The 25,996-nt window shown below is 40.0% G+C and overlaps 1 protein-coding gene across 1 annotated transcript in view; it reads left to right on the top strand.

The window, feature by feature from the left end:
* The window catches only part of LOC120534902, a 78,056-nt gene that overhangs the window by 21,122 nt on the left and 30,938 nt on the right, over positions 1-25,996 (top strand). The window contains exons 3-4 of the mRNA XM_039762407.1: positions 4,445-4,718; positions 13,736-13,869. Coding sequence (XP_039618341.1) covers positions 4,445-4,718; positions 13,736-13,869 — 408 coding nt within the window. The remainder of the gene's footprint in view (positions 1-4,444; positions 4,719-13,735; positions 13,870-25,996) is intronic.

The following is a 25,996-nucleotide window of genomic DNA, read 5'->3' on the forward strand; positions in this document are numbered from 1 at the left end:
AGATGGTTAAATCATGGAAAAATATTTTGGAGGGCACTATATATGTGAGGAATACCTTTCAGGTGTGGGTAATTTAGCTTAATATACTGTATTTTTAGTTTTGTTTTGGATCACAGCATATTGTTTATGCTAACTTTATACAATTGCATTTATTGTGTTCTGATACATAAATAAAAAAAGAAGAAAGATCATGTGTAGACCTCCCACCTTTTAGTGTATGGTAAGGTGACCTCCCACCTTCTAGTGTATGGTAAGGTGAAATCATGTTAGAGAGTGGGGCTAGCCTGCTTTACCTGTTGCAAGAAAAGAATGATCCTGGACACACAAAAGTTAAGTGGCAAGAATTGACTCAGGGTGAAGTTTAAATACATCTTGCGCCTGCAAGTTCAATGACCTTGGATCTTGAGTCTGACTGGAAGGAGGAAGAAAAGTGTCCAGATTAGAGACAAATACAGGAGTGTTTTGTGCCACTTTCAGGTAAGCACATATGCAAACTACTCCCCATGATGAAAGTGGATTGTTAATTTGGCCCCAGGAACATCACAGGATTTTGCTGTTTTGTCTATTTATTAGATACTTTATTTTCTAACCTTTTCTTATCCTTGCCTTGTGTTCAGGTACTATAGTACATATATCTTTTGGCCTCTTTGCTTCTATCCTAAGTTTGAAGCTGGAAAAGAGATTACTACTATGGCAGTTATGAATTAATCTCACTAAATTAGTTTTCATTTTGGAATGCTTTGTATTTAATTATTATTATTTAATTTGTAATTAATTTGTTTAATGTAATTAGGCACACAAGACTATTTATATTATATATACAGTGCCCTCCACTATTATTGACACCCCTCGTAAAAATTAATAAGAAGGGTTAGAAAAAAATCCCTGTTTGCTGAAGAACTGTCATCTTGCACAGAAAAAATGAGAAACATCTGACTTTCAAATGAAACAAGTTCATTAAAAGAAATACAAAGACCTCATCAAAAAATAAAACCTTCTTAACAAAATCACGTGTCACAGTTGTTGGCACCCTTGGAAATGAATTTGAACCAATGTAACTTAAGCATGTTTCCCATTTAAATTGGAGATTGTTAAGTTGATTGGAGTGTATATGAACTTCCCAACTGAAATCAATGACTTCCTGATTACCTGGGATACAAATGTGAGGATTCATGGAACCATATTTCCTTAACCAGCCATTGTCGTAGCAAAGAAAAAAGAACACTCAATCCAAATGAGGGAGAAGTGTGTTGTCCTTCACAACTCAGGTAATGGTTATAAAAAAAACAGCTGCTCACCTGAAAATGCCCATTTCTCTTGTAAGGGGAATAATTAAAAAAGTGGTCATCAACTGGAACTGTCACAAACCCGCCTGGAATATGACCCATTTTTATTTCACCCCCATGTACAGTGAGAAGGGTGGTAAAACAGAAAGTAATATCTCCAAGGATCGATGTTGAGGAATTGAAAGAAAAAGTAAAATCCTGGAGTTTCCAGAACCACCATCAGACGGCATATCCATGCCTACAAATTATTTGGAAGGTATGCCAGAAAGAAGCCTTTTCTGTAAGTTATCCACAAACGTATGCACCTGTATTTTGTAAAACGTTACTACGGCTTTGACTGGAACCGTGTTCAATGGTCTGATGAAACAAAAATGTAACTTTTTGGCAATAAACACGCAAAGTGGGTTTGGTGTAAAAAGCTGCATGGGTATAATGAAAAGAACCTTGTCCCAAATGTGAAATATGGTGGAGGTTCTAGAATGTTGTGGAGCTGTTTTTCCTCTAAAGGCCCTGGAAACATTGATATGGTACATGGCATCATGGATTCCATGAAATAGCAGGAGATTTTAAATCAAAACCTTGCCGCCTTAGCCAGAAAACTAAAAGTGGGTCATCATTGGATCTTCCAACAGGATAAAGATCTGAAACAGACGTCCAAATCAACCCTGCAATGGTTAACTGACCACAAAAGCAAAGTTCTGCCATGGCCATCTTAGTTCCCTCACTTGAACCCTACTGAAAACCTGTGGAGTGAGCTGAAGAGGAGAGGACACAGGAGAGGGTCTAGGACCCTGGTTGATCTGGAGAGATTATGGAAAGAAGAATGGTCTCAGATGCAATGCTGTGTGTTCTCCAACTTTATAAAAGGTTACAAGAGAAGACTCTGTGCTGTTTTATTGGCAAAGGGAGGTTGTACAAAGCATTAAATGCAGGGGTGCCAACAATTGTGGCATGTGTTTTTGTTAAAAAATATTTATTTCTTGATGTGGACTTTGTTTTTCTTTGAATGAACTTGTTTAAATTAAAAGTCAGATGTTTCTCATTTTTTAGTGCATGATGACGGTTCTTCAGCAAACAGGGATTTTTTTCTAACCCTTCTTACTAATTTTTACAAGGGGTGCCTATAATATCCTTCTTACTTCCTCAAACACAATTGCATATATTACATAAGCTACATAAACGTTTATTAAACAGTCCATAGAAAAACGTACCATTTCCTTTTTTGATTGTTTTTTGAGAACAAAAAGTAAATTTTATCCCGTAATGTCAAATGTAATATTAATCTGCAAAAAGTGTATATGCAAAACCTTAAAAAGAAAAAAAAACTTTGAAATTGGAGTTTTTTAATACTTTAATTTCCAAAAAAAAAATCTGCCAGTGGGGTAAGCAAACTAAAAGAAGTGGGTGCAAAATTAGCTCAGAAACAGGAAGGGGTATGGTGGGAGGAACTCTTATTAGAATTGGCTGATGTTAAGAATAGTGTCCTACAAGGGTCAGTATATGTATATACAGTCATATGAAAAAGTTTGGGAACCTATCTCAGCCTGCACAATAATTTACTTTCAACAAAAAAGATAACAGTGGTATGTCTTTCATTTCCTAGGAACATCTGAGTACTGAGGTGTTTTCTGAACAAAGATTTTTAGTGAAGCAGTATTTAGTTGTGTGAAATGAAATTAAATGTGAAAAACTAGCTGTGCAAAAATTTGGGTACCCTTGTAATTTTGCTGATTTGAATGCATGAAACTGCTCAATACTGATTACTTGCAACGCCAAATTGGTTGGACTAGCTTGTTAAGCCCTGAACTTCATAGACAGGTGTATCCAATCATGAGAAAAGTTATTTAAGTGGTTAATTGCAAGTTGTGCTTCTCTTTGACTCTCCTTTGAAGAATGACTGCATCAGATCCTCAAAGCAACTCTCAAAAGATCTGAAAACAAAGATTGTTGAGTATCATGGTTTAGGGGAAGTCTACAAAAAGCTATCTCAGAAGTTTAAACTGTCAGTTTCAACTGTAAGGAATGTAATGAGGAAATGGAAGGCCACAGGCACAGTTGCTGTTAAACCCAGGTCTGGCAGGCCTAGAAAAATACAGGAACGGCTTATGCGCAGGTTTCTGAGAATGATTACAGGCAACCCACAGATCACCTCCAAAGACCTGCAAGAACATCTTGCTGATGGTGTATCTGTACATCGTTCTACAATTCAGTGCAATTTGCACAAAGAACATCTGTATGGCAGTGTGATGAGAAAGAACAGGCTCGGGTAGGTTTGTGGCAGATGAAATTAAATGTAAGTAAATGTAAAGTATTACATTAGGAAGTAATAATTTTATGGTTGAATACACAATGGGAGATCTGAAACTTGGAACGTACACCTTATGAGAAAGATTTGAGTCATAGTGGACTTCTCACTATCAACTGCCAGACATTGTTCGAAAGCCATTAAGGAGGTTAGTAAAATGTTAAGTTATATAGAATGATGTATAGAGTACAAGTCAAAGTTCAGGAAGGTTATGCTCAAGGTTTATAACACAATGGCAAGTCCTCACCTGGAGTACTGTGTGTAGTCTTGGTTTTCAAGCTATGAAAAAAAAAATAGCACCACTAGAGTGATTCCAGGTCTATATGGAATGAGTTATGAAGAAAGATTAAAAGAGCTGAGACTTTTTAGTTTAAGGAGAAAGAGATTTAAAGGGAACATGAATGAAGTGTTTAAAATTTTGTAATGAATTAGCACAGTGGAAACTTAAGGGCAAATTTCGCGCAAACATTTAGATGTTTTCTTGACACATTTAATAAGTTACCAAGTAGTTTGGTAGACAGCAGGAAATTAGGGACTTTTGAAACTAGATTTGATGATATTTTGGAAGAATTAAGTGTATAGAACTGGTAAGCTTTGTTGTCCGAATGGCCTTTTCTCATCCAGATTGTTCTAATGTTTTGAAGGGCAAAATTTACTTGACAAGGTTTTTTAAATTAAGCTAAATAATTTTAAATTTGTTGATAAGTCAATAAATCTTCCAGTAGTGAAAAAAGACTTAATTTAAACTGGTTTAAACCTTATTTTTTGAGTTGGTGTATGATTTTTATCAAGTAAAAGTAAAATTATTCATTTGGTGTCTGTTTTTAGTTATATATATTTCTTTATTTTTCAGGAAAGGCAATGCAAGGCTGTGCTTGGCATTGTAAGACTTTCAACTCTGCAATGTTTCCTAAATTCCCATTTGATGTCAGAAGGTCTGTTGCTCGAAGAAGAAGTGTGATGTTTAGCATTTTAAGGAGTTTGAGCTCTGAGGGAAAGAGCATATTAAGTCCTCTACCTAGCCAGGCCCGTGTTGTAATCTGTGGAGGAGGAATTATTGGTACCTCTGTTGCTTATCATCTTGCAAAGCTAGGCTGGAAAGATGTGGTTTTACTGGAACAAGGACGGTAAGATGCTATTCTTTCTTTGAACCACCTACATTTGTTTTATTGTACAGTGTTATGAAAAAGTGTAGAATATTTTTTTCTTTCCTTTTTAGAGCCTTATTAATTGTATCCAATGTGCACAGTTGCAGTGTATGTGAAAGTCAGTCATTTTCTAACCTGCTTAGTGTTGAATAGGGTTATTAGGGTCTGTTGGAGCCAATCTCAGCTAGCATAGGGTGCAAGGCAGGAACAAACCCTGGACAGAGTGCCAGTCCATCACAGGGCGAGCACGTACAGTATACACACCCAGACCACACAGTATAGGGCCAATTTACGATCACCAATTCACCTAACCCTCATGTCTTTGGACTGTGGGAGGAAACTGGAGCACCTGGAGGAAACTCATGCAGACACGGGGAGTATATGCAAACTCCATGGAGGAAGGACCTAGTACAAGAACCCTAGTCTTCTTAACTGAGAGGCAACAGCGCTACCACTGGCCCACTTTGCTTCCCTAAATGTGAAAGTTAAACTATCTCTCTATTATTAAAAAAAAAAAAAAAATCCTGGGAAGGAGACAAGGGAGATGAGACGTGATCTTCTCAGATGACAATTTGACTTTCCGTAAGAGACACTTGAACATCACGTGAGACAACATTTAAAACAAATTCACAGACATCTAACCAAGCAGTTGTTGGAATGCTTTTGGCAGACATACATCATGTGCTCTCAGCTCTTACAACAACGACAAGCAACAAGCAGAACACGTAGCTTGCCAGCAGCAGTAAGCCAGCAGATGCCCCCCCCTTCACAACGTGAGTGGCAGAGACACAAAGTGGCAAAAGGACAGCTGCTGTACAGGCTTTTAAATGATTGATGTGCAGCGCGACAAGAAGAACAGCTCAGCAGCAGCAGAAAGACAGCCGTTGATCTGATGGCATCCCCTTAGCGTATGTTCAGCCACCCCCCTTCACAACACGAGAAGCGTTATACGTCCTGCGAGAAAGATTTAACCACGCCCAGGCCCGGAAATAAAGGACAAGTATTGGTTTTTACAAAAGTTTTAAAGTAAAAGTGAAAATATTACATTTGTAACAATTTCCATGAAAATAACAATCTCTTTAAATTGTATATCCGGTAAACCAAACCCGGGGGTGGGTGAGTGAAGTGAGCAGGGGTCAGAACTCCCTAGTTTATTTTAAAGATTGAATATCCGTACACAGTAATGTTTATGATATTAAGCACTCATTTTTGTCTTTTTCTTTAATAATGCCTTTAATAGTCATCAAAGGTAATTTCATCGGTCTAGAAAAATTACAATAAATTATCTATATATATATATATATATATATATATATATATATATATATATATATATATATATATATATATATATAATTCACTAAGGCAAGACAACCATGAAAAGCACGCGGAAGGGCCGTGGATTCACTAAGCCGACAAGTGAGACACCTATGGCGACGCAGGAAGGAGCCACGCCCACCAACTCCAAGACCATTGGATATGACGACAACTCGCAGGGCCACGCCCACCAAGTCGGACGCGAGGACACAGAAAAAGTGGCGTCATTTATATTCGTCTGTCGTGGAGGCCACATGAGGTGCAGGTCAGGTTAATGCTATGTTCATGTCATGCACCTCCGAGCTGCGTTGACTGTTCATAGAGGCATGTTTCTCGCGGAGGTGAATCGCCATATGCAGCGTGTGAAACGGTTTGCGAGGGGTATCTCATGGGATCTTTAAAACAATCATTTACAACTGAGGTTAAAACACAATGAAGTAAGCAGTCTACGAGTTTTCGGTTACAACGCATGACCGCTTGCACCATAGCAAACTGTTTTACACGCTACATACAGCAATTCGCATCCGTGACAAACATGCGTCTTCTTAGATGCTCCTGCAGGAACACGGAAGACGTTTTCCTGCCCACCAACACTCCTTTTTCACCGGCCTGTGTCTACCCTCGCTCTCTACGCATTCACGCTGCCTACCCATGTGCCCGGACGCAAAAACTCACCGACCACCCAATTAGCTCCTTTCGTCAGTGCTAGGAGTCCACATGCACGTCTAAGCCACGTTGACTTTTCATTATTCTTTTCGGTTTAGACACCAACCGCGTCCACCATGAAAAACCATGCGAAAGGAACAACGAAGCCCCCACAAACTACCCCTCCTCCCACGTGCTCAGGAACGCACCTCAGACCACTGCCCGCCAAATCAAACCGCTCATCAAACACATACTCACTTGCTTTGGTCTGTGCTGCGGTCCAAACCCAGCTGTGAGCCACGTTGACTATTCTTTTGCCCTCCATGGCTGCCGCTTCAAATGTATTTCATGGAAACAACACTTCTTTCAATGTTATAGAAATTCCTGCTTCAGGTAACTGTTTGTTTCTGTCAGTCGGGTTTTTTTGGAGAAATGTCATTGACGAAACTGTTGCTCATAGCAAACTGTTTTACACGCTACATACAGCAATTCGCATCCGCGACAAACATGCGTCTTCTTAGATGCTCCTGCACTTTATACACATGGTCGGGTGTCTTGGTGGATTATATATAGAAAGGCAGCCAAAACTGCACAGAGCAATGAAAAGTCTTCGTGAGTCACAGGTAGGGTTACCACTTTTAATACAAACAAATAAGGGACACATACTGCAGCGGGGGCCACATCCCTTGGGGGCCAAGACCACGGAACACGCAATTTCATTCTCAAATATGGGACGATTCCGTATTTTAAACGACGGGTGGCAACCCTAGCCTCACAGGTGCATCTGCACTGTACAAAGACGACACCGACTTGAGTGACGAGTTGGAGGTGGGCACTTGAGCAGGCGGTGTATACTGAACGAGAAATCGGCAGACTAGCATGACGGAGGGAGCGGAGTGGATGTCGTCCTCCTCTCCTCCCGTTCCACCCTCCGCGCCTGTGCTGCGCACATACGATTGTGTGTTGGTTCGTTCCGTGCATTGGTTAAAACCCAATGAAGAAAGCAGTCTTTAAAAACCAATAAACCCTGTGCCTCTGTTTCATCACCTGATTCACCATTGCAGGCCCCGCAACAGGTGATCCGGCGGCGTCATTCCCATGACCCGGGCAGCCAACCGGGTAACCAAAGTCTTTGGGTTCGGGGGGGGAGTATGGTTACAAAGCTGAAACTTAAAGGAATTGACGGAAGGGCACCACCAGGTGTGGAGCCTTTTGCTTCATTTGACTCAACACAGGAAACCTCACCTGGCCCGGACACGGAGAGGATTGACAGCTCTTTCTCGATTCTGTGGGTGGTGGTGCATGGCAGTTCTTACATAGTGGAGCGATTAGGACGCTTATTTCCGAAAACAAACGAGACTCCCGCCTCCTAAATAGTTACACGACCCAACAGCGGTCGGCGTCCAAATTCTTAGAGGGACAAGTGGCTTTCAGCCACGTGAGATTGAGCATTAACAGGTCTGTGATGCACTTGTATGTCCGGTACTGCACGCGCTACACTGAATGGATCAACGTGTGTCTACCCGGCGTGGGTAAGCCGTTGAACCCCATTCGTGATGGAGACCGTGGCTTGCGATTGTTCCCCACGAACGAGAAATTCCCAGTACTTGCGGGTCATACGCTCCAACTGATTACGTTCCTGCCCTTTGTAACCTCATCCCTTACTCCCCCCACCCCCCCCGGTCGGGTGACTTGGTGGATTATATATAAAAAAGCACCCAGAACCGCAAAGAACAATGAAAAGTCAACGTGGAAACCTACTGAGGCGGTGTTTGGAAAATTAACAGTCAACGTGACTCACAGGTGCGTGTGGACTGTACACAGACAAAAGCGAAGGGAGTTGGGGGCGGGCACATAAGTGGGCAGTGCGTACTGAACAAGCGCCGTTCAACCCCGTCCTTCGCTTTGGAAGGAGAAGGCGCTCCTCCGGTTTTCAGTCACGGACAATTGTATGTTGCTTCGTAGTGTGCATTGTTGCAATGTTACTTTTCTTGGTGGTTTATTAAATTACGGATTTTTCAAATTTTTATTTTTTCCTCTGTGCTTAAAAATCATTTAAAAAGCGGCCTGATTATGCGGCGTATGCTACGCCGCGGGTTGGCTAGTCAAATATAACAGTTGAGCAGTACATTTATTACATTATATCTGTACCAATATAGACAAACTTGGAATTATAATAATTTTTAATTATTATAGTGAAGTGGTTGGTGTACAATCAGACTGAACAGCATGATTGATGGAAACCCTTAGATGAATGGACAGGAATTAAATTAGAGTATGATGATAATAATTCTTTGCATTTATGATGGTTTTCAGTCTAGATTTAAATATTAAGACAGATGAATTGGCACAAATAAACATATATAAAGCGAGTTTCAGAGAGTAGGAGCCTCAAATATGAAGGAGCATTTTTCAAAAGTGGTGAAAGGAAGAACAGCATCCTCAGACTTCTTAAACATTTAAATGGTGTAAGCAGTGTAGAGAAATATTCTGGGTTGTTTTAACAAAAAGCTTTGTAAGTCAGTAAGATATACAGTGATCCTTCGCTATATCACGCTTCGACTTTCGCGGCTTCACTCTATCGCGATTTTTTTCTCATACACGCTTACGTCACTATGCATGCGCTTTCTGAGAACTTTTATCTAAGCCCTACGATGGCTCCTAAACTTGCTGCTTTTTCTAAGCCATCTGACAATAAAACTAAGCGCCGGAGGAAGATGCTTACTATCCAGGAGAAGGTGAAACTCTTGGATATGATTAAAGATGGCAATACCCTACAAAAGCCTCCTCACGCATATGAAAAGACAGCACCAGCAACTGCCTATCAAGATGTTCTTCAGCCGCGCACCCAGACACCCACTGCCTACACCTAGTACTCCTTCAGCGGAAGAAGACAACAACACACCTGCTGAAGATACTGCACCACCTCTGAAGACTCTCCTACTGAGGTCGTGCCTTCATAGGTTAGTGGTTGTGTGTAAGAACTGTGTGTGTTTGTGTGCAATTAAATGTACAGTACAATAATCTACTATATAAAAGTGTTCGGGATTGTCCTTCCGTTCCATGAGTGCAAAGCGTAGCGGTATTCCGCTTATTACAGACTTACTACTGGTGACTTGAGGTACGAAGCAACGCGATGTGAGCAGAGTTCTGGTGCTCTCATCGTTCCCTTGCTTTTGTGCGCGATGTGCTGGAAAAATAGACAAAATTATGTCTCTGGAAATAATTAATGTTGATGGAGTACAAATGCCTCACTGCGTAGTAAATATCAGGGGAGATGGTGCTTATTCTCCTCTATATCTTATTTAGTGCATGAAACTCCGTCTTTAGCGGTACAGATTCGGGCTGACATTATACGACTTTGGACAGGCACTTGAGGGGATAAAAAAAAAGTAGGTTTTCGGGAAATGTTATGAATGGGCACTTTGATGTTCTCATTCCCTACACTTACTTACATGCCTGATGTACACATGGAGCGCACAAAAATTGAGGATAAAAGTCGGTCGCCTTAAAAGGCGAGTGCGCCTAGTAATATGATATTTGTAATGTCTAATATGTCTTATTTTCTCTTATTTTGTCTAATATATTGGGCAATACGAGTGTAATGGTGACTAAAGGGTGTTCATGTCTAAAAGGCTCTAATAATGTTAAAAAACATATTTAGAAGATCATAAACTGGTTTTCTATACTCTAACTGCGAAAATATTCGATTTATAAATAAAGAATCCTACTTCGCGAAAATTCATTTATCACGGTAGAGTCTGGAACGGATTAACCGTGATAAACGAGGGTTCACTGTATATGCAGTGGGATGCAAAAGTTTGGGCAACCTTGTTAATAGTCATTATTTTCCTGTATAAATCGTTGGTTGTTACGATAAAAAATGTCAGTTAAATATATCATATAGGAGACACACACAGTTGATATTTGAGAAGTGAAATGAAGTTTATTGGATTTACAGAAAGTGTGCAATAATTGTTCAAACAAAATCAGGCAGGTGCATAAATTTGGGCACCACAAAAAAGAAATGAAATCAATATTTAGTAGATCCGCCTTTTGCAGAAATTACAGCCTCTAAACGCTTCCTGTAGGTTCCAATGAGAGTCTGGATTGTGGTTGAAGGTATTTTGGACAATTCCTCTTTACAAAACATCTCTAGTTCATTCAGGTTTGATGGCTTCTGAGCATGGACAGCTCTCTTTAACTCACACCACAGATTTTCAATTATATTCAGGTCTGGGAACTGAGATGGCCATTCCAGAACGTTGTACTTGTTCCTCTGTTTCATGTCGTTGTCTTGTTGAAAGATCCAGCCCCGGCGCAGCTTCAGCTTTGTCAGTGATTCCTGGACATTGGTCTCCAGAATCTGCTGATACTGAGTGGAATCCATGCGTCCCTCAACTTTGACAAGATTCCCAGTCCTTGCACTGGCCACACAGCCCCACAGCATGATGGAACCACCACCATATTTTACTGTAGGTGGCAGGTGTTTTTTTGGAATGCTGTGTTCTTTTTCCTCCATGCATAACACCCTTTGTTATGCCCAAATAACTCCATTTTAGTTTCATCAGTCCACAGCACCTTATTCCAAAATGAAGCTGGCTTGTCCAAATGTGCTTGAGCATACCTCAAGCGGCTCTGTTTGTGCTGTGGGTGGAGAAAAGGCTTCCTCTGCATCACTGTCGCATACAGCATCTCCTTGTGTAAAGTGCGCCGAATGGTTGAACGATGCACAGTGACTCCATCTGCTGCAAGATGATGTTGTAGGTCTTTGGTGCTGGTCTGTGGGTTGACTCTGACTGTTTCTCACCATTCGTCGCTTCTGTCTATCCGAAAGCTTTCTTGTTGTGCCACTTCGAGCCTTAACTTGAACTGAGCCTGTGGTCTTCCATTTCCTCAATATGTTCCTAACTGTGGAAACAGACAGCTTAAATCTCTGGGACAGCTTTCTGTATCCTTCCCCTAAACCATGATGGTGAACAAGCTTTGTCTTCAGGTCATTTGAGAGTTGTTTTCTGCCCCCCATGTTGCTACTCTTCAGAGAAAAATAAAGGAGGAGGGAAACTTACAATTGACCCCCTTAAATACTCTTTCTCATTATAGGATTCACCTGTGTATGTAGGTCAGGGGTCACGGAGCTTACCAAGCCAATTTGAGTTCCAATAATTAGTTCTAAAAGTTTTGGAATCAATAAAATGACAACGGTGCCCAAATTTATGCACCTGCCTGATTTTGTTTGAACAATTATTGCACACTTTCTGTAAATCCAATAAACTTCATTTCACTTCTCAAATATCACTGTGTGTGTCTTCTATATGATATATTTAACTGACATTTTTTATCGTAACAACCAACGATTTATACACGAAAATAATGACTATTAACAAGGTTGCCCAAACTTTTGCATTCCACTGTATTTTTAGTTCCAGAATTATGCCTTAAAAAAGTGTGTTATAATTTTGCAGTTAAACACAGAATCCAATAAACAAAACAATACATATCAGAAATATGAAATTACCAGAAATACAATCAATCTTATTTGTCATGAAGTTAAGATTACATAATCTTACACCATGCTAAAAACCCAACCCTCCCTAAAACAAGAGAGATAATTAGTAATAGAAAGACATTCTGTTATATATCATATTTATTAAAACAATAGTGAGTTTAACAGAGACACTGGCAGAAACTCAGCAGACTTATTTAGAGCAACATTAATGAATTTCTGCCAATGTCACAGTTCCATGCAAAGAAGATTAGATTTTTTCATAGTTTTAGTTAACATGAGAGAATTTTTTCCATTAAATTGTGCACTTGGATAATTCCAAATGAGTAGGGTTTGTTCAATGCCTAATAATGTTGTGTATAAAGTCATGGTCATTTTATCACTTAATTTTAGGAGGGAGTAAGACAGTTAACTTCAAACGCCTATGAATTAAGAACTGCTGTGATCGTAAATATTTGATGGATGTTTATTACTAGTAAAAAGGATGTTGATTTTAGAAAATTCTGAAACCTATGCCATAGGGAAGTCGGATGCTCCCATGGCATTGTTCACTATTAGGGTCCAATCTCTGATGTAGTTTCTATAATTTTAATTTGGAAAGGTGTCTGGTGTACAGTTTTCTTCTGAATTACTGCATTTTTCTGCTTAGATTGATGATGAATGAATATTGTAAAATTATTGAATTCAGCTTCATGCCTGAAATGCTAATAGAATGCTCACTTTCCCAATATTGTGTAAGATGGTATACCAGTTAACTTTTTAAGGGTTAATTATTTTTTTCCCTTTTATCCCAGGGCTGAATATTAAAAAAAAAAAAAAAAAACTCAGTTTCTTGAAAAGCACACAAAGCAATGGTTTTACACATAAATCAACATAAAATACATATTTATGACAATTGTCACTCTGTTTTATATTCCATGAGCCTCTACGGCATGTAAAATTCACATACTTATTACATACCCATTTGTCTCATCACTCACAAGCTGAAAGGCACTTACTGGAATAAGACCGCTTGAACTAGTTGAGTGGCTGGTAATCCATAGTGATCCACGAGTGCACCATGTTGTCTGATGAAGTCCAGTTGTCTGTGTAGTCCTCTCAGGGTGAACGTTGCCATGGGCGCATTAGCTACACAAGGGTGTTCAGCACTACGATCAAATGATGACTGAATAGCTGATGCAAATACCTGACTTTCATTTTCAATTTCCAGATAATTTGCATCAAAATTGGAGTTCGATAAGTGACCGTGTAGTCCTGTTAGGTGAATGATGCCATAGGACCGTCAGCTGGTGTCACTGCTGGTCCGTTTAGATTTGTTATTTTAGTGATACAGGACTCTTATGGAATGACAGGAAAACTGATATTCCTGGATACCCATGCAGACACTGATAGGATGTGTCATTACCTTACATATAGAGATGGGACTGGAATTTGAATACCTTTTTATAAACATTGGTCTCAGGTTTATTGCTGATATGCACAAGGACACATTCCTTTTGTGATTATAATCCTTACATTTCTTTGGCAGGTTGGGTGCTGGGACAACAAGGTTGTGTGCTGGCATTGTCAGTGCAGTCAAGCAAATCTCTATTGAAAGCAAAATGGCAAGTTATTCAAACAATCTTTATCAACAGCTTGAACAAGAAACAGGTATCAAAACAGGTATGTAGATTTATATATTTTATTGATTTTGAGTGACCCAATGAATTATTACACAAAGCAGTCACTCAACTATTGTATTCAGTTGACAGCTACCTCTAGCATTGTCCACATGTATACCTTACCCTAATTCTTTACTTGCTGTCCTGTTTTTTCAATGTTGATGGAACAAAAACTAAACACACTTCTTTTTTTGCTTTTATAAAAGGGGAACGTAAAAAAAAAAGATTGATCTCGAATTAGGGCTGGCAAAACAAACTTTCTGACTGGGGGTAAAAAAAAGAATATGAAAGCGTCTTCTTCTTTTCCTTTGGTTGAGGCTGCTTTGCCTTATCTTACCTTTATCACCAGTATTAACAATACATCTCTTTATACTAACCTGGTCCCTTCCAGCCTAAAGATGGCTGTTACACGTTTTCTCAAAAAAACCTTGGCTTGACCCTGAGGATTTTAAAAACTATCGACCTATTGCAAATCTTCTCTTTCTTAGTAAAATCCTAGAATGTGCTGTTGTGGGCCATTTGAAAGACCATTTCAATTTAGTCTGGTTTTAGGGTCAGTCACTGTACAGGGACAACACATGTCAGGGTGACTAATGATCTCTTAATCGCAGCAGATTGTGGTTGTTTAACATTCATGATCTTTTTAGACCTCACTGCTGCTTTTGATATGGTACATCATGTCATTCTTTTCTTTAGACTTGAGAATGAGTTACATATTACTGGAAGTGCTCTTGTGTGGTTTAAATCATACCTTAAGGACCTATACAAATTTGTTGCCATTGGTAAGTTTAGGTCTGACTCATCTTATTCGTTACAGGGTGTCCTTCAGGGATCCGTTCTTGGCCCTCTGCTCTTTATTATCTACTAGCAAAATACCTGCGCTTCGCAGTGGCAAAGTACTGCCTTAAAATTTTTATTAAGAAGAAAAGTAAACCTTTTTAAATTGAGGGAAAATATACTAATAATTATTTGTTAAGGATCTCTTTGTATCCCACGTTGTCAGTTCGGCCCTCCAGTTGTAATATGACCAAGCTGTGCACTGAGCTTACTCTTGAGCATGCAACATACAGGTGGCCATGTGAAAAGCAATCTTGCCTCAAATCAATGTCATCCTTTTGTAGGGTCTGTCCCTGAGACTTAATTGTCATTGCGAAGCAGAGCCTTACTGGAAATTGGAGGCGTTTGAATTGAAATGAGAGATCAGAGGGTATAACGGGGATGCAAGGAATAAAAACTCTCTTCCCTGAGCCACTGCCCGTATGCCTCAATTAGGATCTTTTGCAGACACGTGACCTGAAGTCTCATGCCGTTACAAAGTTTCGGTGGCTGTAAGTTTCTCAGTAACATTATTGGTGCCCCAACCTTCAAAATTAGATTATGCTCAGGAGTGCCAATGCCGCCTCACACGGTGACCGAGCTGCAGGCTATGGACGTATATACAGTGGGTACGGAAAGTATTCAGACCCCCTTCAATTTTTCACTCTTTGTTATATTGCAGCCATTTGCTAAAATCATTTATATTAATTTTTTCCTCATTAATGTACACACAGCACCCCATATTGACAGACAAAAAAAATAATTTTTGAAATTGTTGCAGATTTATTAAAAAAGAAAAACTGAAATATCACATGGTCCTAAGTATTCAGACCCTTTGCTCAGTATTTAGTAGAAGCACCCTTTTGAGTTGTCTTGGGAAAGATGCAACAAGTTTTTCACACCTGGATTTGGGGATCCTCTGCCATTCCTCCTTGCAGATCCTCTCCAGTTCTGTCGGGTTGAATGGTAAACGTTGGTGGACAGCCATTTTTAGGTCTCTCCAGAGATTCTCAATTGGGTTTTAGTCACTCCTTTGTTATTTTAGCTGTGTGCTTAGGGTCATTGTCTTGTTGGAAGGTAAACCTTCGGCCCAGTCTGAGGTCCTTAGCACTCTGGAGAAGGTTTTTGTCCAGGATATCCCTGTACTTGGCTGCATTCATCTTTCCCTTGATTGCAATCTGTCGTCCTGTCCCTGCAGCTGAAAAACACCCCCACAGCATGATGCTGGCACCGCCATGATTCACTGTGGGGACTGTATTGAACAAGTGATGACCAGTGCCTGGTTGTCTCCACACATACCGCTTAGAATTAAGGCCAAAAATTTCTATCTAAGAAAGTTTAACATGGCGGACATTGTCGACTGTTATGACCGTTACCCATAGAATTTCGAAATGAAACCTGCTTAACTTTTGTAAGTAATCTGTAAGGAATGAGCCTGCCAAATTTCAGCTTTCTACCTACACATGAAGTTTTAGAATTAGTGATGAGTGAGTCAGTGAGGGCTTTGCCTTTTACTGTATTAGTATAGACATACTTTCTCTTGGTGCCGTACTTAGACAGCATGTCCTCTGATTTCACTTACACTGATGATACACCGATTTATTTACGCACAGGGCTTATGAAGACAGTATCTCCTCCTGCATTGGTTGCCTGTTTGGCTGACGTTAAACACTTGTTTTCTGAAACCTTTCTCAGACTGAACAGTGATACAATAGAGGCTTTAATTATTGCTTCTCCAGACACTTTAAAGAAAATTCTCAGGAAAAACCGCAGGCTTTATTATATCCTTGTCTACACAGGTTAAAAATCTTGGTGTTTTTCTTGACCTTACACTCTCCTTTGATCCAAATACAGTGATACCTTGAGATACGAGTGTAATTCGTTCTGTGACCGAGTTCGTAAGTCAAAATTCTCTTATCTCAAATCAGTTTTCCCCATTGAATGAATTGAAATGCCATTAATCCGTTCCGGACCCCCTAACAACACTGCAGTTTTTTTGTTACATGTTGTTAAATAAGAAAAATGTACTTATAAATAACGAATATTGTATCAAAATGCAATACAATAGAATGTACTGCAATAAACTGTACAGCATTTACCTTGGAGATCAGACAAGTTGAAGATGCTGACGGAGGTGGTGGAGAAAGGCTGAACTGAATAGCTAAATGTTATTCACTGATTTTTGCCCTTTTCGCCGCACCTTCCCCACTTTTATCTGCAGTGTTTTTCGAAAAAACCTGTCCAATGAGGTCTGTTTTATCCTCTCTTTCAAAATGTTTCTAAAATGCGTCATGCAAGTGTCATTATATAGCGCCGTCGCGTGCCCAGTTGAAACTTTTTCTGGGTGTTTCTTTTGAATAAAGTCTGAAAGTTTCTCCCACATTCCCAATATTTCCTTTATCTCACTTGTAGAGATAACTTCATCCGCCTCTTCCGCATCAGTTATTTCCTGCAAAACCTCTGTGTGCTGCTGCGTCTGTAGCTCCTTTAGCTCCTCTATTGTCAGTTCCTCAGACTGCTCCTTGATGAGCTCATTGATGTCACCTTCATCCATGTCCAGGCCTATGGTCTTGCCGAGGGATACAATCTCCTCCACCACTGCCGCTACGGATTCAAGTCTTTTAAATTCCGTTTCAGACACAACCTCAGGCTACAGCTTCTTCCACTCAGAGGTCAAGGTCCTCTTTGTAACACCCTGCCATGCCAAATTGGTAATTCTGAGGCATATAACAATGTTATAGTGGTCCTTAAAGAACTCTCGAAGGGTGAGGTTTGTGCTCTCCATCACCTCAAAGCAGCGGCGGAACAATTTTAAAATTAGAAATCACCTGCTGGTCCATGGGCTGCAGGGTAGGGGTGGTGTTGGGTGGAAGGTAGAGAACCTTTATAAGCCTGAACTCTTCAAGGATGTCATCTTCAAGGTTAGGTGGGTGATCAGGCGCATTGTTCAGGACGAGAAGGGCTTGCAGAGGTAGTTTATTTTCCTGGAGATATTTTTTTAACGTCAGGACCAAAGACCAAATTCACCCACTCCACAAAGAACTGCCTGGTGACCCACACCCTCAGGTTTGCCCTCCACATAACCTGCAGTTTTTCTTTCATAATCTTTTGTGATTTGAAGGCTCTGGGGTTTTCCAAATTATAAAAGAACAGCGGCTTAATCTTGCAGTCGCTGCTCGCATTGGCGCACAGTGCGAGGGTTAGCCTGTCCTACATGGGTTTGTGGCCTGGCATCCTCCTCTGCTGTTATAGAAGTCCTCCTTGCCATCTTCTTCCAAAAGAGTCCTGTTTCATCACAGTTGAAGACTTGCTGGGGGATGTATCCTTCGGCCGCTATAATTCCTGCAAAAGTTTTGAGGTAATCCTCAGCTGCCTTCATATCCGCGCTTGCTGCCTCACCATGCCTGACAAGGAGTGAATGCCGGTCCTCTTTTTAAAATTCTCGAACCAGCCCGGACTGGCTTTAAATGGCTCGCCCGATGCCTCGTCTGTAGTGCCTGGGGTCTGCTGCTGCAAATCGGCGTAAATTGCTTGTGCTTTCTTGCAGATTATAGCCTCTGTCACGGTATCTCCTGCGAGCTGCTTCTCCATCAACCACACAATCAGCAGCTTCTCCATATTTTCATGGATAGATGTCCGCTGTTTAGAGATGATTTTAACGCCCTTGCCTGGCATTATAGCCTTTATCGACTCCTTCTGCTTCAGTATGGTGCAGATTGTAGAAGTGCTACGTTTGTATTGCTTCGCCAAATCGACTACACGCACACCTTGCTCATGTTTTTGTATTATTTCTTTCTTTAATTCAATGCACATCATCCGCTTCCTCTTCTCTGCACTGTCCTTCGCACTTACTTTCTTCGGACCCATAGTTAGGAAAACAAAGTTTTGCAAGAATAACTGCAAGCACAAATGCGAGCACAACACTGAAGCTTCCACTGTGAGCTAACTGCTTAAAGTGAACGAGTGAGACACAGGATGTTGCGGCGTACACTGTTGCGAGCTGCACGAACTACCGGTGGCATGGGGTATCTGAAGCTGGCTCGTAACCCAAATTTTAGCTTTCAACTCAAAGCAAAAAATCGGCCAAGAGACTGCTCGTATCTCAAAAAACTCGTTAGTTGGGACACTCGTAAGTCAAGGTATCACTGTATTAATAATATTACCAAGGTTGTCTTTTCCCACTTTAAGCAGATTTCAAGGCTGCATCCATTGCTCTCTTGATACTGCAACTAAGGCACTCATCCATACTTTTGTCACCTCACGACTTGACAATTGCAGCTCTGTTTTATTTGGTATCCCTGCTCAGACCTTAAACAAAGTTAAAATATGTAGAAGAAATATGTATAAGAAAGCTCAAACCCGCCTCTACTTACAACGCAAACTGAAGAGAGCACAAGTTCCTCCCCCCATCATGTGCTCTTTCTACCGGGGCACAATTGAGCACATCCTTACTAGCTGCATCCCTGTATGGTATGGAGGCTGCACTGCCTCCTGTAGGAAGTCCCTGCAATGCATAGTGGATGCGGCCAGTAAGATCATTTGTTACCCACTGCCCTCCCTCAAGGACATTTTCCACACCCGTAGAGCCATTAGCATTGCTGGGGACTCTTCCTACTCCTTACATTCCCTCTTCAGCCTCCTCCCCTCAGGGAAAAGGTACCGCACCCTCCGGGCCCGCTTCACATGACACTCAAACAGCTTCATCCACCAAGCTGTCAGGATGTTGAACTCTGTCCACTATCTTCCCCTCTGTCTGTCCGTCTTTTTGTACATCTCATAAGCTACTCTATAATGCACCTTCTCACTTTTTACTGTAAGTGGCGTTAGCACTGCTGATTATTGCACATTGTACTTGGGTTTACTTTGCAAGTTCTAAGTTTATTAATCTTATATGTTATACTTAATGTGTTATATATTTTTTTAATATTTTATATTTTATTGTACTACGAAGATGAGAGAGAAACAGTATTTCAGTTTGTTGTGATGTAGGATTTTGCATATAACTTGATAAATGTTTTGTATGTCTTTAGGCAAACCAATGTAATTTAGTGGTACCTTGGTGAGAGGCATTCTTGTTTATCCCCCCCATGTTTACGACTTTTCTTTGTAATTTTACGACAGGATTTGGGGGATGTGTCTTAAACCAGTTTGATGAGCATTTCTTTGCTAAAGTCTTTTCTCCCATCCCCCACACAAAGCCAGGTTAGTGTAATATATGGTCTTGGGGGCAGGAGATAAGATGTTCTATTTCACCCATTGGTCTGAGGTATGGCTGTTTGGAATTGGCTAGTCTCAGAGGCCTTTAGGTACCATGATGTCCTATTGGTTCTAGGAATTGGAGAGAACATCTATAAATGTACTTGCTCAACCACATTCTCTCTCTCTGACTGACTGACATATGATGAAGAAGCATCTCTCTAACTGACCCACATATGAAGAAGCATCTCTCTGCTAACCTGTGATGATGAAGACAACATGAAGAGCACAGCTCAGCAGCCATATTGAACAGACATGTGGCTGAAAGCTGAGCACCAACGATGCCTTAACTAGAGACATTTTAAGTAACTGCAAGTCTGTGTGCCACCTGAATTACACATCACCATTTTATCAGGTTGTATGGTTGCCAATATTCAAATGTACTTTGCATTTTGTTATTATTTATGAATATTATCAGTAATACATTATTTTATGTGTAACTTAACTCCTGCTTGTCTTTTACTACATCTAATTGCCTGAGGTTATAGATATAGAAGGGAAGGTGGGGATAAGTTATATACAGTGGTAAGTCTGTGAGATTAGGTATTCTAAGGCTACATATTAATAATACAATAGGGAAAGTAGAGCAATATATATTACTCTACCAAGATAAAACAATTGGCGTAGTCGGCAGGATTTTGGGGTAACCAAGTTTTGCACCCTGTTTGCAAATACTGTTTTGATGTATGTGTTTGTTTATGTATGTGAATTTTAGGGCACCCAGTGTACAAATGCGGTGGAAGTAAAACATTGTTTGGTTGCTGAATGGAATATAACCAACAAAGTGTAGAGACTTCATGTGTGTCACAAGGACACCCGCATGTTTGTTAGTACTGGTGGTAGTGAGTCCCTAATTAAAGTGCTAGGGAGTGGTGAAAGATGCATGCGTCATTCATACGGCATTTAAGTGGTTAAAGTGCTAGGGAGTGATGGGACATGCATTGTCATTCATACGGTACTTATTCGTTTAGAATCTTTGTGTATGTATGTGTATGTTTGCTTACAGGGGCAAAAGTAGGCCAACCCATAACGAATTTGGCAAATTGTATTAGAGAAATTGTAGACTTAGAAATGCCTAAGTTCATTTTAAAGTCAGCCATCTTCCAGTGGAGTGGCAGAGGAAGCAGGCTAAAGCTAGGAAACCTGTAGTTCAGGTAGAGAAAGCAGAAGCTGAGCTGAGTGTGCCACAAAATGGAAGGGGGCTGGAAGGATTAAAAGCAAGAAAACAGAGATCAGGTTTAAAGAAGACAGCTGCTGTTATAAGAGGTTTACTAGCTTGTATTATTGGTAATAAGGAAGATCATGATAAGGAAGAAAATAGCAAAGTGAATGAAAGTGAAAGTTATGGAATGTTGAGTGAGAGTTTTGAAAGATGTAACAGTTGGTGTGATAATTGTGAAGTGTTAGCATGTAGAACACCCTGCTAAAGTAGAAAGCAGTGAAAGAAGTGGAAAAAGAAATGTAAACCACCCATGGTGAAAGTTAGGGCATAGTAACCAGATCGGACTGGAACCCTAAAACATGGGTGGGTGACTTACATGAGACAGATGTGTGCACAGATAAAGAAGTGGGAATGTGAGTGTGAGGAAAAGGAGAGAGATGAAAGGAAGGAAAACAGCAAGGGTGTTTTCTTCCTTTATTCTCCACTGCACCACAATCTCCAAGTAATTCTGAGGCCTGTCCAGTATTTAAAGAGCATGCTACACTGATAGATATTTCACCACTGTTAGGAAAGGTAACCAGTGCTGCATTGAAATTTGATTTAGGACAAAGAGATCAGATAGAAGGCAGAGGAGCTGGTGAGTGTGAATGGCAATTGTTGACTAGAGGGCATGAACTGGATATTGGCTTAAGGATACTGAGTAAAGAAAGTGTGGAATTAAAACAAAGAACAATGGAAATGAAAGGAATTCAAGTGCTTGTGTGTGAAAGGTCTGAATGTGCTAGTGCAAGAATGGCTGAGTTGGAAAGAAAGTGCACCAGTTTAGGAGTTGGTTTGAATGAAACAGGACAAGCCAAAGAACAAAGGATGGGGATGGTGCAGCAGGAAGTTTTACAAGCTCAGCAGGAAGCCAGGAATGCACAGGGGTGTGAAGGTCCTAACAGCTGTGCTAGGGCCAGCAGTAATTAACAAGACACACAAACTTAGGTTCAGTAATTCAAACCTGACTGACCAGTTGTTCAAAAGACAGCCTATGACTCTCCATGCAATAAAATGGAGAAAAGTGAGCTGGTCTTTAGTAAAGAACACAGGTCAGTTTTAGCAGAAATGCTGGATTTAGAACTTGGGTTTTGGAGAGGCTTCAGTCCACACTTTCAGGTAGTAGTTACCATACAATAAAAAAAAGGACACACAGGCAATGAAAAAAATAGAAGGGTAGTGCAGGAAGACAGGAAAGGAAAATAGTTATTTCTGTTTCAATTTTCTGGCCTTTTGCAATAGTGCTACTTCTATTGTAAGGTTTTTATGGACTTTGGTTTGGTGCAGGTAATAAATAGTGAAGGCAATTAGCAGAGTAAAATCCATGCAGGAGATCGGGTTACCATTGGCACATTGGGTGGCGTGGCACTAGTGCCAAGCTGTTCCAATGAATGCCTGGAAGCAAAGTTTGAGTTTTGGCACCAGGTCGACAGCCAAGAAAATGAGATGGACAGAAACTGCTTTGTCACCTTCCATTTTGCAGACCTGCCTACATAGCAGAATGAAAAAAAAAAGAAAGAGAAAGACAAAGCAACAAGCAAAGACAAAGACATGAAGAAGAACTGAAGAGACAGCAAGAAAAGACACTTACTGGGGTTTAAGTGAGTAACAAGTCCACAAGTCATGCAATAATAGGACTAGTCACAATAGCTATAGTTTAAAAGGAAAGGTTTGTTCATTACTGCAGCAAATTTATATTCCAAGGGGTGGAAACTGAACAAACCAGTTAGGAATGCCAAAATAAGGGGATTATTTTGGGCTCATAAAGTATACATTCTGGGTATTAATTAATTAAGTGGGATAATTAATATAATTAATAATATTAAGGAAAATGTATACTAAGAAAATTGGTGAACTTTTCAGGAAAGCAGGTGCAGCTGATACATTTGCAAGACATATGGGCTCCGATGTTTAGGTATAGTCTAATTGGGAAAATGCGGAAGCCCTGCTGAGATTGTCGGCTGTGGTACAAGCACAGGACCAGTGGGCCAATTCTGAACTGAGGTGTTTAGCACAATGAGTATGCATATGGTGAGCAAACAACTCTAGGGGTGGCCTACGGGGGGAATGATGAGAGTTGCAAAGCTTTGATGTCTCATGGTGGTGATGCCAGCCTATACTGGTAAAGGCTGATGGCAGTCAAGAGTTGCACCATGGGTAGGAAAGCACAAGAGGCAACTAAGTCAACCCCAAATGTGTGTAGAGGGGCCACAGATGTTGGTTTGTGAACAGTTTATGCAGTGGCACATGGGCTGTCACTTGGGCAGAAGTGGTTGTACTGGCACCTGTGGCATGTTACCTTTCAAATTTTGATGTTAATTGTACAGTTGCATATGCGTAAACAGATAGTTTGGGACAGGGGTCTAATTAGCAGTTAGACAGAGAACAAGTACAGATTAAAAATTCACACAATAGACTCAATTGTAGTGGGCTAGTTTAGTGGAAGGTGTGGACTTGTCTCATTTTGAACCACCAGATCTGATGACATATGGAGACTGCAGAAAGAGTTGACGCAAGCTGGAGCAGATACAAGTCATCTGGGGAGAGCAAATACTGCAAATCAATGCACAAGTTATGCATCAGACTCTTGAAACAATTTAAACACATTGTGTATAAAGACACTGTACAAAACATTCATCGGGGTGGAGTGTTGTGATGTAGGATTTTGCATATAACTTGATAAATGTTTTGTATGTCTTTATTTATAATTTAGGCAAACCAATGTAATTTAGTGGTACCTTGGTGAGAGGCATTCTTGTTTATCCCCCCATGTTTACGACTTTTCTTTGTAATTTTACGACAGGATTTGGGGATGTGTCTTAAACCAGTTTGATGAGCATTTCTTTGCTAAAGTCTTTTCTCCCATCCCCCACACAAAGCCAGGTTAGTGTAATATATGGTCTTGGGGGGCAGGAGATAAGATGTTCTATTTCACCCATTGGTCTGAGGTATGGCTGTTTGGAATTGGCTAGTCTCAGAGGCCTTTAGGTACCATGATGTCCTATTGGTTCTAGGAATTGGAGAGAACATCTACAGTATAAATGTACTTGCTCAACCACATTCTCTCTCTCTGACTGACTGACATATGATGAAGAAGCATCTCTCTAAATGACCCACATATGAAGAAGCATCTCTCTGACTGACCCACATATGATGATGAAGACATTACATTGAAGAGCACAGCTCAGCAGCCATATTGAACAGACATGTGGCTGAAAGCTGAGCACCAACGATGCCTTAACTAGAGACATTTTAAGTAACTGCAAGTCTGTGTGCCACCTGAATTACACATCACCATTTTATCAGGTTGTATGGTTGCCAATATTCAAATGTACTTTGCATTTTGTTATTATTTATGAATATTATCAATAATACATTATTTTATGTGTAACTTAACTCCTGCTTGTCTTTTTACTACATCTAATTGCCTGAGGTTATAGATATAGAAGGGAAGGTGGGGATAAGTTATATACAGTGGTAAGTCTGTGAGATTAGGTATTCTAAGGCTACATATTAATAATACAATAGGGGAAAGTAGAGCAATATATATTACTCTACCAAGATAAAACACAGTTCTTCTGTATGTTCTGTAAATATAGTAAATTGACCGTTAAAGGCTATTTGATATGATTTGATTTGATTGAAATTCAGCGGCAAGAGAGCTTACCCTTTTAAAACCCCAGGAGTATATTACTCCTTCAATTCTAAAGTTACACTGGCTACCTGTCCCTTTTGACATTCAATATTAATTTCTCCTTTTAGTTTTTAAGACTCTTCCTGGTCTGTCCCCAACTTACTTGTTTTCATTATTTATATCCATATACTACATCAAGTTCACTTTATTTACATGATTCCTTGCTGTTAACCATTCGACTGTGCAGATTGCGCACTATGGGTGACAGGGATTTTTGTGTATCAGGGCCATCCATGGTTATGAAGTGCCCTGTCTTTGGAGCTCCATTCCTTTAACCTCTTTCTATTTTTAAATCTAAACTTGAAACTTATCTTTTAAATATTGCCTGTTGTTGTTCTCATTAATTTTATTTGTACATTGGACTATTTGATTTTACGTATATTGTTGTACAGTGTTCTTGGGTACCTTAAAAGTGCTTTTAAATGCAATTTTACTATTTGAAATGGTGATCAAAGACAGCTTAGGAAAGAGAGATATCATTAAGCAGACAAAAAATGATAATATGGACTTTATACATGTTTTTGTTAAGAACCAGAAAATAAAGTCCCTCTTGCAGTCTGACTCTTTACCCTAACAAAAAAGTTAGTAAGAGACCTGTCTTTCACTGTGTGTTTGAGGTGGTTATCAAGGTGGTAATAATGTGATGGTATCTGTCAGCGCTAAATTACAAGTAAGAGTCTTTTTGGTGATTATGTTGGAAGCAAAGAATTTAAAGTAATATTTCTAAAGTATATTAATGAAGCAAGTTTAGTTCCTTCCCAAACTTCTATTGCAGATGAGACGGGTTTAGGTTTAACCATGAAAACACTTTGCCACAAAACTTGATTCTTCAGTTAAAAAAATTAAATGGAGTGATTAAAGAATGACATTTCTTTGTCAGTAATGTGCTTGGGACTTTAAAGTTACCACTGTTAGCCATAGGAAAATAAGCCCCATACTCTTAAATATGTTAACTTAAATGCCCTCCCAGCTAAGCACATGTCACAAAAATCATCCTTTTAAAGACTGTTTTTTCAAGTCATTTATTCCTTTAGAGAACAACTATTTTAAGGAATTAAGGACTGGAAGAAAGAGCAGCTTAACTCATTTAAATCACTCCAAACCACCGAAGCAGAGCAACTGACATCTGGTGAAATCTTGGTAATATTTGTGCCATTGAAT

This window comes from Polypterus senegalus, chromosome 9 (genome assembly GCF_016835505.1).
Source record: "Polypterus senegalus isolate Bchr_013 chromosome 9, ASM1683550v1, whole genome shotgun sequence".
Lineage (NCBI taxonomy): Eukaryota > Metazoa > Chordata > Cladistia > Polypteriformes > Polypteridae > Polypterus > Polypterus senegalus.